We start from the raw sequence: 13381 nt of genomic DNA on the forward strand, positions 1-13381 counted from the left end.
TTTCATACACACCAGTCCTCAATGAACAGGAAGAGCCATTATTTACTTGTGTGTTATTATTCCCTAAATGTTAACCTTAGATAATCATAGTACATGTACTGGAATCTGACAATGCGCAATAAGACCCACGTTAAATTATACATGAACATAAATACGTACGTAACGTTATACACAATTACATGGGAATATTACGCGTGCGCGCACCATGCTGTCTCATTTTGCACGTGAACGCGTGTATGCCTATACTACACGCACAATGTTCGCTAAACTCTCCACAACGAGCTCACACTTTGGAGCCCAAAACCCACATTTATATCTTATCAAAACTTTACTTTAATGCCTCCAGTATTATCTATGAACACTAGCGGACAAATCCTAATGCAATATTGGGTAGCGTGCAGTTTGCAAACAAATGATATTTCAACTCAAAAATGAGCTTCAAAAGTTGACAACGTACCTGTGTGAGAATTCGGCAGTGAGGTGCCGGTCAAGGGTTACGCAAGGCACAGGTCACGTACATAATAAGGGGCGTGGCTTAACTACATGTAAACACTACGTGCATATCATACGCACACTCTACAACTCTTTCCCGCCTAGGGAGGCATCGCCCTCGATGCCTGGAGGCAACTTTCTGGCAAGAATTGGCAGTTAACGGCAAGATTAACACAAACGTCCCAATAGTTTTAACACTAAATAACTCGGAACGACTTTAACAGTTATTCAAAGCTCCAGGAGCTTAACACTAGATAACATGGATAACTTTAACATTTCTTCTAAGTGAATTAGCTTAACACTAAGTTACAGGGATCAACTTTAACAATTCTTCTAAGTGAAGTAGCTTAACACTAAGTTACAGGGATCAACTTTAACAATTCTTCTAAGTGAAAAAGATGTACTCTACAACTTAAGTCTATCTGGTGGCTTGTTCCGAGTGGCACGAACTGGATAGCGAGATCTGCTCGCATCATGTGTCCCGGTACCAGCATCTGAAGGAATCTCCCCACAAGTAACATCTGCATCTGCCACCTCGTGGGTGGAACTAACGTCTGAGTTGGCGTTGCCAAGCAACAAGGGGAAGTCTACTGGTTCGCCACGGACTGGTGCAGTGGTCGTTGGATACAGAACATGGCCAGTCGACCTATGCAGGGATTCCTCCCCTGAAGAAGAGTCATCGTCGCTCCCACTTGTGGAAGACTGATGAGCAGGTCCCTCCAACAACCAAGGGCAATGCTTCAGGTCACTGCGATTGAGAACTTTCTCCTTGCCCAAGTGGTTCCTAACAACGTAGACTGGACCGTCCGGGAAAGGACGACGAACAACTAAGTAGGGATCCTGCTCCCAGTAGTCCTGAATCTTGGCACGACCTTTATGACTACGACAACGGACCAGGACATACTGTCCAACATCAAGGGGCCGCTCAAAAACCTTGGCAGCTCTCACAGCCTTTCTTGCTTGGATAGCTTTCTCGTTGTTTCCCCTGGCAATCCTCCTCGCCGTTTGCAAGTGTGACTGGTGGCGACGCATGTAGTCTCCCATATCACCACGTCTGTACTCAGTGGGAAGCGTCCATTTCTCCCAAACATTAGGAAAAATGGATCCACTCCCGTTGTCGCATGTCTTGTGTTGTTGTACGCATAGACTAATGCTGGCAGATATTCAGGCCACCTCTTCTTCTTGTGTTCCGGGAGTGCGGCAAGCATGTTATGCAAGGTCCGATTATATCTTTCACATTGGCCATTACCAGCAGGGTGATAAGGCGTAGTATGACTCTGCTGTATTCCGTACATCTGGCACAGACTAGATACAACCTGGGACTCGAAGTTACGCCCACGGTCAGAATGTAGGCGGAGAGGGCATCCGAAGGAGAAGAACACATTGGAGACCAAGGCCTTGGCAACTGTTGAAGCCTTCTGGTCCTTCGTGGGGATCGCCCACACATACTTGGTGAAGACGTCTGTTACCACCAAGACGTTCTCATGGCCACTACTAGAAGCTTCCAAGAGGGTGTAATCCATTGCCAAGACTTCCAGTGGGGCAGTTGCTGCCAATGTTCCAAATGGCGGCCGGGTCTGTCGAGTTGGAGCCTTGCTGACTGCACAGCGTTTGCATTTCGCACACCAGTCCTTGGCAGCCTTCTCCATGTTGTGCCAGTGGAACCGATCCCAGAGGAGTTGGAAGGTTCGCTTTGGTCCAAAGTGCCCTGCTTCGTCATGGAACCTAACAAGAGTCTCCTCTTGGAGAGCATCAGGGAGCACAAGTTGGAACAAAACTTGGTGAGTAGCTGGAGACACCACTTTCCTTCGCAAAAGACCATCTTGCATGGATAGCCGCTTCCAGTCATGCAAGAGAGCCAAAGCCTCCTTGGAAACGGTTGCTCGTTCACCATGTGTAGGTTGCACCCCTCTTGCAACGAAATGGATAACGCTCTTCAGTGTGGAGTCGTCCTGCTGAAAAGCTGCTATCTGCTCCACCGGGCGGCCAGGGAGGCAAGAGATACCGCCTATCTGACATGCTTCTATGTGGTCGCGGACCGAGACCGGGACAGCTGTCTGGGACAGATGCCAATCTAGGGAAACATTGATTGTCGCACTTGATACAGGGGCGGTACAGTCCAGAGGATTTTCCGCCGGAGTACCTTCACAACTTCCGAACTCCGCCCGTCTCGATAGAAAGTCAGGAACTTGATTGGCCTTTCCTGGTCTGTATACCAGGTCATAGTTGTATGCACTCATCTGCAAGACCCATCTCATCTCCGTGCAACCCAAGCGAGCCTTGTCAAGGAACAGAAGAAGTTGGTGATCTGTTACGATGGAGAACTGGTGCCCCAACAGGTAGTCTTTGAATACTTCCGTTACAGCCCACTTAATAGCCAGCAGCTCAAGCTTGAACGTGCTGTAGCGGCCACTCCGCTCTGCAGGCTTCAGGACTCTAGAAGCATAAGCAATCACTCGCTGCTTCCCCTCATCATCTTCCTGAAACAGTACAGCACCCAAGCCGGTGCCACTGGCATCAGTCTCCAAGCGGAAAGGCTTTGAGAAATCTGCATAGCAGAGAACAGGAGCCTTGGTCAGATGACCAATGATGTCCTTGAAGGCGATTTGACCGGCCTCCCCAAGGGTTATCTTCTCATTTGGCGATCGGGTCTTCTTGGCCTTAGGGTCTAACTTGAGGTGGCGGAATAAGGGCCCTGCAATTGATGCATAGCCCTCAACGAACCGCCGAAAGTAACCCGTGAAGCCTAGAAAGGCACGTACTTCTCGCACAGTTGATGGTTCTGGCCACTGTTGGAGCACTCTGATCTTTTCTGGGTCTACAGCAACACCTTCAGCTGACACAAGGTGCCCAAGGTAGCGAACTTCTGGTTGCAGCAGATGACATTTGGCCGGCTTTAATTTTAGCCCATGCTCAGAAAGCCTCCTGAATACCCTGTCTAAGTGCGCCATGTGGGAATCAAAGTCCGGCGAGTAGACAATCACGTCATCAAGATATATCAGGACATTGTCATGGTTCTGGTCCCCGAGGCACCTCTGCATAAGCCGTTGAAATGTGGCTGGGGCATTAGTAAGGCCGAACGGCATTTGCAGATACTCAAAGAGGCCAAACGGCACCACGAAGGCCGTCTTTTCAACATCACTCGGACTCATGGCAACCTGATAATATCCACTTGTCAGGTCAAGCACTGTGAAGAATCTTGCCCCACCGAGTGCCTGCAGTGACTCTTCAATTCTCGGGAGGGGGAACGAGTCATGGCGTGTGAGTTGGTTAAGCCGTCTATAATCAACACACAATCGGATGCCGCCATCTTTTTTCTGAACCACAACCACTGGCGACGCCCAAGGACTGGTGCTTTCCCTGATGACATCTTTCTCCAACAGGTCCCTGATATGCTCTCGTACCAGCTGATATTGAGATGGAGGTAGTGGGCGATGCCTTTGGCGAACTGGGTGGACATCTCCTGTTTCGATTGAATGGGCAACCGTCTGTGTGTAGCCCAGGTCTGCTTCATCTGTTGAAAATGCTTCCTTGTGTCTTTGCAGAAGGGTTGACACCTTTGATTTTTGATCAACCGTAAGCTGGGATCCCACAGCTACTGGGACCGGCATCAAATCAGCGTTATTGACCACGGCAACCTTGCTAGACTTGACAGAAGCACTGGCTTCACCCTTTGACTGGCTCTCGTCGCATTTGTCAAGCACTGATCCCAAGTGCAGGGTTCCCAGAACTGCAGACTTTGGCACAAGAAGGTCCTCATTAGTCTCATTATACAGCGTAGCATGGAATCGACCCAGCTCTACCTTGACAAGACACGGCGGAACTGTAATTCCAGCGGGAGGGCCTCCATTCTTTGATGGCTCTAGGACAGCCTCGTAAGTACTTCTTCCAGGGAAGCTGCTCCCTCTGCCGTGGACGACAACCCCCTGCCGTGCAGAGACGACAACTGCATGCCCCCCAAGGTATGCCCATCCGACGCTCCCACGCTTCGAGTCGAATGTCATGGTCTTTTCAACCAATTGCATCGCCCTCTGCCAAGTTCCATCTTGACCTGGCCAGGGAATCTTGGTCAGGCAGTGTCCACCCCAGGTACTCACAAGCCGCTCCCAACATTGTTGCAACACGTTCATGCCAAGTATGCCTGGCACACCTCTTCCTAATGTCAGATGTGATGTCTCCTCCTTCAGCACAAGCACTATGCGAGATTCGGCATTGTGCCCCAACACTTGTATGTCAGTCTCAAAATAACCAGCATAGGGAATGGTTGCCCCGTTAGCTGAAACAAGGGAAAAAAGCTCAGGTATTGGTCTAAGCTGAAAACCCCTCGGACTCAGGTGCATTCTGAAGTACTGTTCTCCAACCGAAGTAACCTGCGAGCCCGGATCAAGTAGGCACTTCATTACTACACCCTTAAAAATGGCAGTTACAGAATAACATTCACCCACAGTCTTTGCAAGAAAGTGTGGATCCACATTGGTAGGTGAGCCTCTCACACCAACCTCTGCGGTATGGCTCTCTACAGCAGAGGCTTGACGTTTAATTCTTGTGGAGCTCGATGCGGCGCTGGCATCTCTTCTGGTTGACGCTGGGGGAAGTTGGGATCTGGACACCACTGCGGGGATTCCCTTCCTCTGGGCCACGTCTTACGAACTGGTCCACCTCGGGTGGGGCAATTCCTGGCGAAGTGTCCAAGACGACCGCATGTATAGCACCTGTCACGATAGCCCGTCTGGTATGAGCCACCAGCTTGATACATCGACCCTTGATCTGAGTGTAGATGTCCAGGAGTGGTTTGCGAAGGGGGTGGAAAAGCCACTACTTCTTTGACTGCTCGAACTACTTGGTTGCCAATCTCCCGAACAGCTCCCAAGACATCCTCGTTAGTGATGTTCCTGGTGCTACCTTCACTGCTTGTCTGGATGGCTGCTTGGTAGGCCATTCCAGGTGCGGTCGCTTTGCTGCGGGCCAATTCCTGCCCTTCTCGTTTCAGGGCATACTCCCGCAGGTCACGGAAGGAGGTCACAGATCCTCGCTCGAGCAAGTCTCTACAGGTGTTCCGCAGGTAATTGTCGTCCAACCCCTCAATGAACTGTTCAGCCAGAGCAGAATTTGGAGAGGAGAAAAGCTTGGCATCTCGTCGAGTAAGCCTGAGAAAGCGCTTCTCCAGTTCCACAGCAAAATCCCTGATGCCTTCACCTGGGTGTTGCTTCCTCTCCAAAAAGAGCCGCTGTAACTCCCCAACCGCAAGTTTTTCACCGTCGGACTCCCGTAGGAAGGCCAGGATTTCGGTGACACCCTTCTTTTCCTGGAGCAAGGCCTTTACTTCTGCTCGCGGTCCTCCACGGACATAATCTAGGAGGAAATGGCCCCTCTGGTCTTCAGGAATGGAATAGCGCTCAAATACATTCTTCATGCTGGTGAGGAAGTCTTGGATTTCGCCCGCCTTGCCATCAAATGCAGTGATCTTGCGATCTGGTGCCATCACAAGTGGTGCTTGGGGTCTGGAAAGAAGCTTTGTCAGTTGCTCCTGAAGACCTTGAATCGATGGACTCTCTGCGGTGCTTGCAATTGGCTCTGGAAGTAGCACTGCGTATACACGCTCTCCCCATCCATCAGGTGGCGGCTTAATTACGTCACCCTGGGCTGGAACCACTACTTTATCGTCTCCCTCAGTGTAGAGTAGGCCAGTAGCAGTAGGGTGTTGTGACCGCAGAACAGTAAGGTGCAATGGTCCTCCTTCCTCCTCCAACGGAAACCGCTGTACAGACTTGGCACCTTGAACTCTCACATAAGCCATAGTGAGGACAAGTTACATGTATTTCTAAAACTTAATGCTGAAACAAGGGGGGGGTGGTGGTTAACAAGGCTCACCCACACACCTTGACCTTATCAATGCAACAAGAAGTTAACAACTCTCAATTTCGACAAGGATGCTACTTGAAGTGCAATAATCCCTCTGAAAGTAGCACAATGCAACACTAAATTCCTAACTGATCTGAATCTTGAACGCTCTTACCACTCTATGGTAAGTATGATACCTCAGTGTAAAATCAACAATGGCAAATACACATCATTACAAGTGTGCATCCATTTTGGTATGTAATGTGGCACTACAAATATCAATCCACAAAAAAACTCCACAAGATTGTACCTTTAAATTCAACTACAATGGATGCTTGAGAAAAATGCACAACCTCGAGCAGAGCTACATCAATGTACAAAATACAACCAACTCTAGAATTTAAGCATGTGATACAATATCAAATACTATGAATGAAATTACCAATCTAAACAAATTATGTTCCTTCCAAAGTATCAATTCAAAATCTGGCAATGCACAACTCGGAATTTACTTTTCCGAAAACAAGATTTGTAATTACATGCTAAACTGCGTACAACCGGTAGATTCAACAACTTTATCGCAAAAACAGTACCAACACTCCTCTGTAGTTAAGAAAAGTTACAAGAAGTGCCCAAGATGCCTTAAAATTACTTGATGCTGACTTGCTCAAGTAACACTGTAAGCTTAATGCACAACTACATGGAAATCAAATACGTGGGCACAACAAGCTAATTCCGTTTAACACTTGGAACTCTCAACGGTGAATACAAAGTCAACACTCCGATTGGACAAAAAGAAAACCTCAAAACACAAGCTGTGTAAAAAATATGGGCAAACTATATGAAACAATTTTGAAGTCAACCTGCTATCAATTTGCAACAGCAAGTGTGAAATTTACGTGAGTAAAAGCAGTTACATGTACAAGGAAACCACTTCTCTTTGGTGAATATGATACAAATTCAACAACACCTTTGATATCACGAAAGTCAGTAATTGAGGGATAATATATTGGAAACAATGTATGAAATGACCTTTGATGATTCAAATTTGCACAAAGAGGCTAAAACCGAAAATAATTACAGTCAGTTCAATAGCTGTGCTGCAACTCCACTACGTTTTCAGCTCCCTCGGGCACGATCTGATCTCCACGTCTGCTACACACTCCACCATCCTGCCGACTACGCTTGTAGAGAATCCTAGGGACGGGGTGGGGTTGGGTGATGAGGTAGTACTAGTGCGGGTTGTATAACTGACTGGTGAAGAGCTCTGGGTCTGGCTAAATGGGTGATTGGGAGGGCAACACGGGCACGCAGGTCCTAGTGAACAGGTGACGCTTTGACGGTTAGTTTCCTTGCCTCAGGCTCAATGACTGCCATTTATTCCTGCCAACCTGCCAGCCCAGCTGCCAATTCTCACTGTGTGAGAATTCGGCAGTGAGGTCAAAATACAAAGAATACAAATTACAAAAAGCACGCACATGTCAGTGTTACACAGGTATAAAATTACAATAAACGTGTACATGTAGATCTATTTCCCCAAATTAAATAAACAATCTTCGCATGAAATAAGAATTACCTCAGGCAATGCTGAACATAAAGGAGCAGGCTCACATTTACACATGCTGGCCAGGCACACTCATACACACTATCAACCACTTTCATACACACCAGTCCTCAATGAACAGGAAGAGCCATTATTTACTTGTGTGTTATTATTCCCTAAATGTTAACCTTAGATAATCATAGTACATGTACTGGAATCTGACAATGCGCAATAAGACCCACGTTAAATTATACATGAACATAAATACGTACGTAACGTTATACACAATTACATGGGAATATTACGCTTGCGCGCACCATGCTGTCACATTTTGCACGTGAACGCGTGTATGCCTATACTACACGCACAATGTTCGCTAAACTCTCCACAACGAGCTCACACTTTGGAGCCCAAAACCCACATTTATATCTTATCAAAACTTTACTTTAATGCCTCCAGTATTATCTATGAACACTAGCGGACAAATCCTAATGCAATATTGGGTAGCGTGCAGTTTGCAAACAAATGATATTTCAACTCAAAAATGAGCTTCAAAAGTTGACAACGTACCTGTGTGAGAATTCGGCAGTGAGGTGCCGGTCAAGGGTTACGCAAGGCACAGGTCACGTACATAATAAGGGGCGTGGCTTAACTACATGTAAACACTACGTGCATATCATACGCACACTCTACACATGGATTTCAGAACTCTCTCATGCAGGCATAGAAGAAATTGAGATTATCCATGAGCTTGGCGGACACACTTTTGGCCTGTTTTACTTGTGAGCACTCTAATACTGTCTGGTTCCCTGACCCAGTAACATAGTATTGAACGTCGGGTTCCTTTGGCTGTTTGAAGTTTTGGAACTATAACACAAGCCGAAGGCGAGTGGTGCTCAGACTTTTTTGTTTCCTTTTTTTTGGTTTAAATTAATCAAGCCAAAGTTCCAAGCCAATGTCACTGATTATAAAAAAAAAGGGAACGAAATCTACTTACGGTGTGATCTCTTTTTTTCCTGAAATATCTTGCAGACCTACATGTATTGATCACATCGTCTCCACTTACTGGGGACTGAGACTGAAGGGCGGGCAGATATAACTGAACCGTGGTGAGTGTATTTCAAGAAACTGAAATCTAAGCAAATGACATTAAAACATGAATTGGAACTAACTACATGTACATGTACACTGAAGTAAATCAGAAACAACAATAATACTGTTATAACTTCAACAAGGCCCATGCAGCCAAAATAAAGGGACTGTTTTACCGCCCTGAATCCTTCAAAATCCTCTTTGACAAAGTGGAGGAATTTGGAGGATTGGTAGAGGTTACATGGCAAAATTGCTCTACTGATTTCATACATGTAGGATGCACTTTAATTGTCAAGATCTTGGGCCGAACCTTGTGATGTTTTTGCTCAGCCATGCATAGCCTGGATTATGCCTGAAATCTTCTGTACTGCCATATAGGATGTCTGATCACTGGCCAAGCCTCAACATATTGACAGTCACTGCCGCAGGATTTTGCAGGATTCTGGCAGTGGTGACCCCTCAACATACCATATTCAAGGAAAATTTGAGAAATTGCAGGATTGAGGCTTATATATGCTATTTTTCCATGAGGCCAGTTGGAGGATTTTGATTGAGGGTTAATAGATGAGTGCTCCCTGCCTTCATAGAGTAGGAATGACTGGTTGTGATTGTTATGAAACCTAGCTTTACAATGTACTTTGACTGTTCAGAGATTGATAAGCCAGCTGCGCCTTGCAAGTTCCATGAACTTGCTTTTGTCTGTTGATGTCAATTCGACTAGTCACTCGGACGCCTATTGAAAGTACGCTTTGACTGTTGGTGACTAGCCTGAGTAATTAGAAACTTGGCAACTAGGGGAACAAGATTGAATTTTTTACAGTCTATGACTGATCGAAGAAAAGCATTCAGTATTCATTCAGTGCACACGAAACACATTATAAATAGGATCAAAAGTATATGGTAAAGCAGCATTTTAAATGTAGTAGTAAAATCAGCATGTTTCTTTTTGTTTGTGTTTTCCCACACAGTCTTCTGGAGACGACAAGCGCACTGAAGTTCCGTCTGGAATCAAAAGATTTTGAATCAAGGAAGGCGACTTAAGTTGCGTCACATCCAGCCCATTTGATGATGCTTGCATAGTCTGCAGCATTCTGTAAAGACTGATAGCTGCTGAAGTTGAGGCAATTTTTAGTACGCCGTCAAGATACGCACTTCAAAACATAGGACAAAAAGTTTGATGTGATCTTTCTGTAACAAAACCTTTCGATCAAGTTCTGGGCTGAATCAGCACCAGAGGAGGCCCACTTGTGGGAAACCATTTGCTTCTGAAGCCTATGATAAAGCCTTTTCTGACTGAAGAAATCTACAAACATGTTGCTCTCCATTAAGAAACCACATATTTGCGAGACCAGTGGTAAAGCCTTTACTGAGAAAAGTAGTCTACGTATACATGACAGGGTGCACACTGGCGAGAAACCGTACGCTTGTGAGACCTGTGGAAAAGCCTTTACACAGAAAGGTAGCCTACACAATCATGCGATAGTACACACGGGTGAGAAACCATTTGTTTGTGAAACCTGTGGTAAAGTCTTTAGTAACAAAAGTGCTCTGTGCCAACATGGCATGGTACACTCCGGTGAGAAACCATTTGTTTGTGAGATCTGCAGTAAAGCCTTTTCTACACGAGGTGATTTAAACAGACATAACAGGCTGCACACTGGTGAGAAACCATTTGTTTGTGAGACCTGTGGAAAAGCTTTTACTCAGCAAGGTCATCTTCAAGCACATACCATTGTACACACTGGTGAGAAACCATTTGTTTGTGAGACATGTGGTAAAGCCTTTACTGACAAAAGAAATCTAGGCAGTCATAATAGGGTCCACACTGGCGAGAAACCATTTGTTTGTGAAACCTGTGGTAAAGCCTTCACTGATAAACACAGTCTACACATACATGACAGAATACACACAGGTGAGAAACCATTTGTTTGTGAAACCTGTGGTAAAGCCTTTGCACGTCAAAGTAATTTACGCAGACATGACAGGGTGCACACAGGTGAGAAACCATTTGTTTGTGAAACCTGTGGTAAAGCCTTCACTGATAAACACAGTCTACACGTACATGACATGGTACACACAGGTGAGAAACCATTTGTTTGTGAAACCTGTGGTAAAGCCTTCACTGATAAACACAGTCTAAACGTACATGACAGGGTACACACAGGTGAGAAACCATTTGTTTGTGAAACCTGTGGTAAAGCCTTTGCACGTCAAAGTAATTTACGCAGACATGACAGGGTGCACGGCACGGGTAAGAAACCATTTGTTTGTGAAACCTGTGGTAAAGTCTTTAGTAAGAAAAAATATCTGCGCCAACATGACACGGTACACTCCGGTGAGAAACCATTTGTTTGTGAGATCTGCGGTAAAGCCTTTTCTACACGAGGTGGTTTAAACAGACACAACAGGATGCACACTGGTGAGAAACCATTTGTTTGTGAGACCTGTGGTAAAGCTTTTACAAGTCATGGTTATCTACGCATACATGACAGGGTGCACACTAGTGAGAAACCGTTCGTTTATGAGACCTGTGGAAAAGCCTTTACACAGAAAGGTAGCCTACACAATCATGGGAAAGTAGACACGGGTGAGAAACCATTTGTTTGTGAAACCTGTGGTAAAGTCTTTAGTAAGAAAAAATATCTGCGCCAACATGACACGGTACACTCCGGTGAGAAACCATTTGTTTGTGAGATCTGCGGTAAAGCCTTTTCTACACGAGGTGGTTTAAACAGACACAACAGGATGCACACTGGTGAGAAACCATTTGTTTGTGAGACCTGTGGAAAAGCTTTTACTCGGCAAGGTCATCTTCAAGCACATACCTTTGTACACACTGGTGAGAAACCATTTGTTTGTGAGACATGTGGTAAAGCCTTTACTGACAAAAGTACTCTAGGCAGTCATGACAGGGTACACACAGGTGAGAAACCATTTGTTTGTGAAACCTGTGGTAAAGCCTTCCACGTCAAAGTAGTTTACGCAGACATGACAGGGTGCACGGCACGGGTGAGAAACCATTTGTTTGTGAAACCTGTGGTTAAACCTTTACACAGCAAACTAATCTACGGCAACATCACAGGGTACACACCGGTGAGAAACCATTTGTTTGTGAGACCTGTGGTAAAGCTTTAACAAGTCATGGTTATCTACGCATACATGACAGGGTGCACGCTGGTGAGAAACCGTACGTTTGTGAGACCTGTGGAAAAGCCTTTACACAGAAAGGTAGCCTACACAATCATGTGAGAGTACACACGGGTGAGAAACCATTTGTTTGTGAAACCTGTGGTGAATCCTTTCATAAAAAATGTAGTCTATTACATGACAGAGTGTACACATGATGATACCACTTATTTAAGGCCCCCTTCACACAGGGCTGCGGCCTTTGTACCACCTATGAGCGAACACACTATTGCCAGGACACTCGATGATCGCCTAAACCCAGAAAATCCTGTTTCTGTGTAACTGCTCCAGCAATCCTTGTGTGCTTCCCTTGAACCACCAAAACTGCAATTTTCAGGCATTTCCATGTCAAGCTACGAGCGACCTGTGGGTCCACTGAGCCACTTGCCTGCCTCCCCTGTGCTTCCCTTGTGCAACCTATGGCAACCAACACGATTATAGGCAACATAGGCGACCCCCGAGCAATGTTTGGGCAACCATTGAGCCTCCCCTGTGCCTCCTCTGTGCCATCGGCGACCAACGGCAACTAACGACGATCATTGGTCGACCATTTGGCCATGCTTCTCAGGGGTTTTCCTTTACTTTTTCCTTTACTGGCCAGCCGGGCCAGTAAACCAGAGTTTCCACTGGCCCGCAACCTTTTTCACTAGCCCACATGTTTTAATAGTAACTTTCAATCAAATCACCATAAGCATTTTTTATTTTGATAACATTTTTGATAACATTTTTGATATTCCATTATGCAATATGAATACAATCGGCAATTATCTTAATCATGTACATAATATTGCATGTTAGGCTTCTGCCTCCTAGGCGACCCTTGAGTCACAAGGGAGGCAGAAGCATCGCCCAGATTGATGGTAAAATTTGCAAATAGAACGGATCTATGACGTGGCGACCATTGGCCGACCGTTAGTGCATCCATTCTGCAACCATGGCAATGCTCGCATGTGCCTCCCTTCTGCCTCATTTGAGCCACCTTTGAGCAACCAACCTCCTCGGCGACCTTTGTGCGACTGTTTTGAGAAAAAAATGTTAACAAATTTACGGCGTTCATGGCGATGTCTGAACATCCCGTGTGCCACCTTTGAATGACCTAGGTAACCATTCGGCCTCCTTTGAGCCTCCAACGGCGACCAGGCCAGTTTTATGGTCGCACAAGGGAGGCACAAAGGTCACAGCCCAGTGTAAAGGGGGTCTAAGAAACCTGTGGTAAAGCATGTGCAC

The 13381-nt window shown here is 46.0% G+C and overlaps 1 protein-coding gene across 2 annotated transcripts in view; it reads left to right on the forward strand.

Annotated features, from left to right (window-relative positions):
* The window catches only part of LOC119730451 (gastrula zinc finger protein XlCGF26.1-like), a 32524-nt gene extending 20223 nt beyond the window's left edge, over nucleotides 1–12301 (forward strand). Inside the window, exons 3-4 of one of the 2 annotated variants that reach the window (XM_038203367.1) lie at nucleotides 8909–8985; nucleotides 9937–12301. In XM_038203367.1, coding sequence (XP_038059295.1) covers nucleotides 10280–12103 — 1824 coding nt within the window. In that variant the 5' untranslated portion in view covers nucleotides 8909–8985; nucleotides 9937–10279 and the 3' untranslated portion in view covers nucleotides 12104–12301. The remainder of the gene's footprint in view (nucleotides 1–8908; nucleotides 8986–9936) is intronic. The other variant, XM_038203368.1, reaches the window with a different exon arrangement.
* The last annotated feature ends 1080 nt before the right edge of the window (nucleotides 12302–13381 follow it).

Source organism: Patiria miniata, unplaced genomic scaffold (genome assembly GCF_015706575.1).
Source record: "Patiria miniata isolate m_02_andy unplaced genomic scaffold, ASM1570657v1 HiC_scaffold_22, whole genome shotgun sequence".
NCBI lineage: Eukaryota > Metazoa > Echinodermata > Asteroidea > Valvatida > Asterinidae > Patiria > Patiria miniata.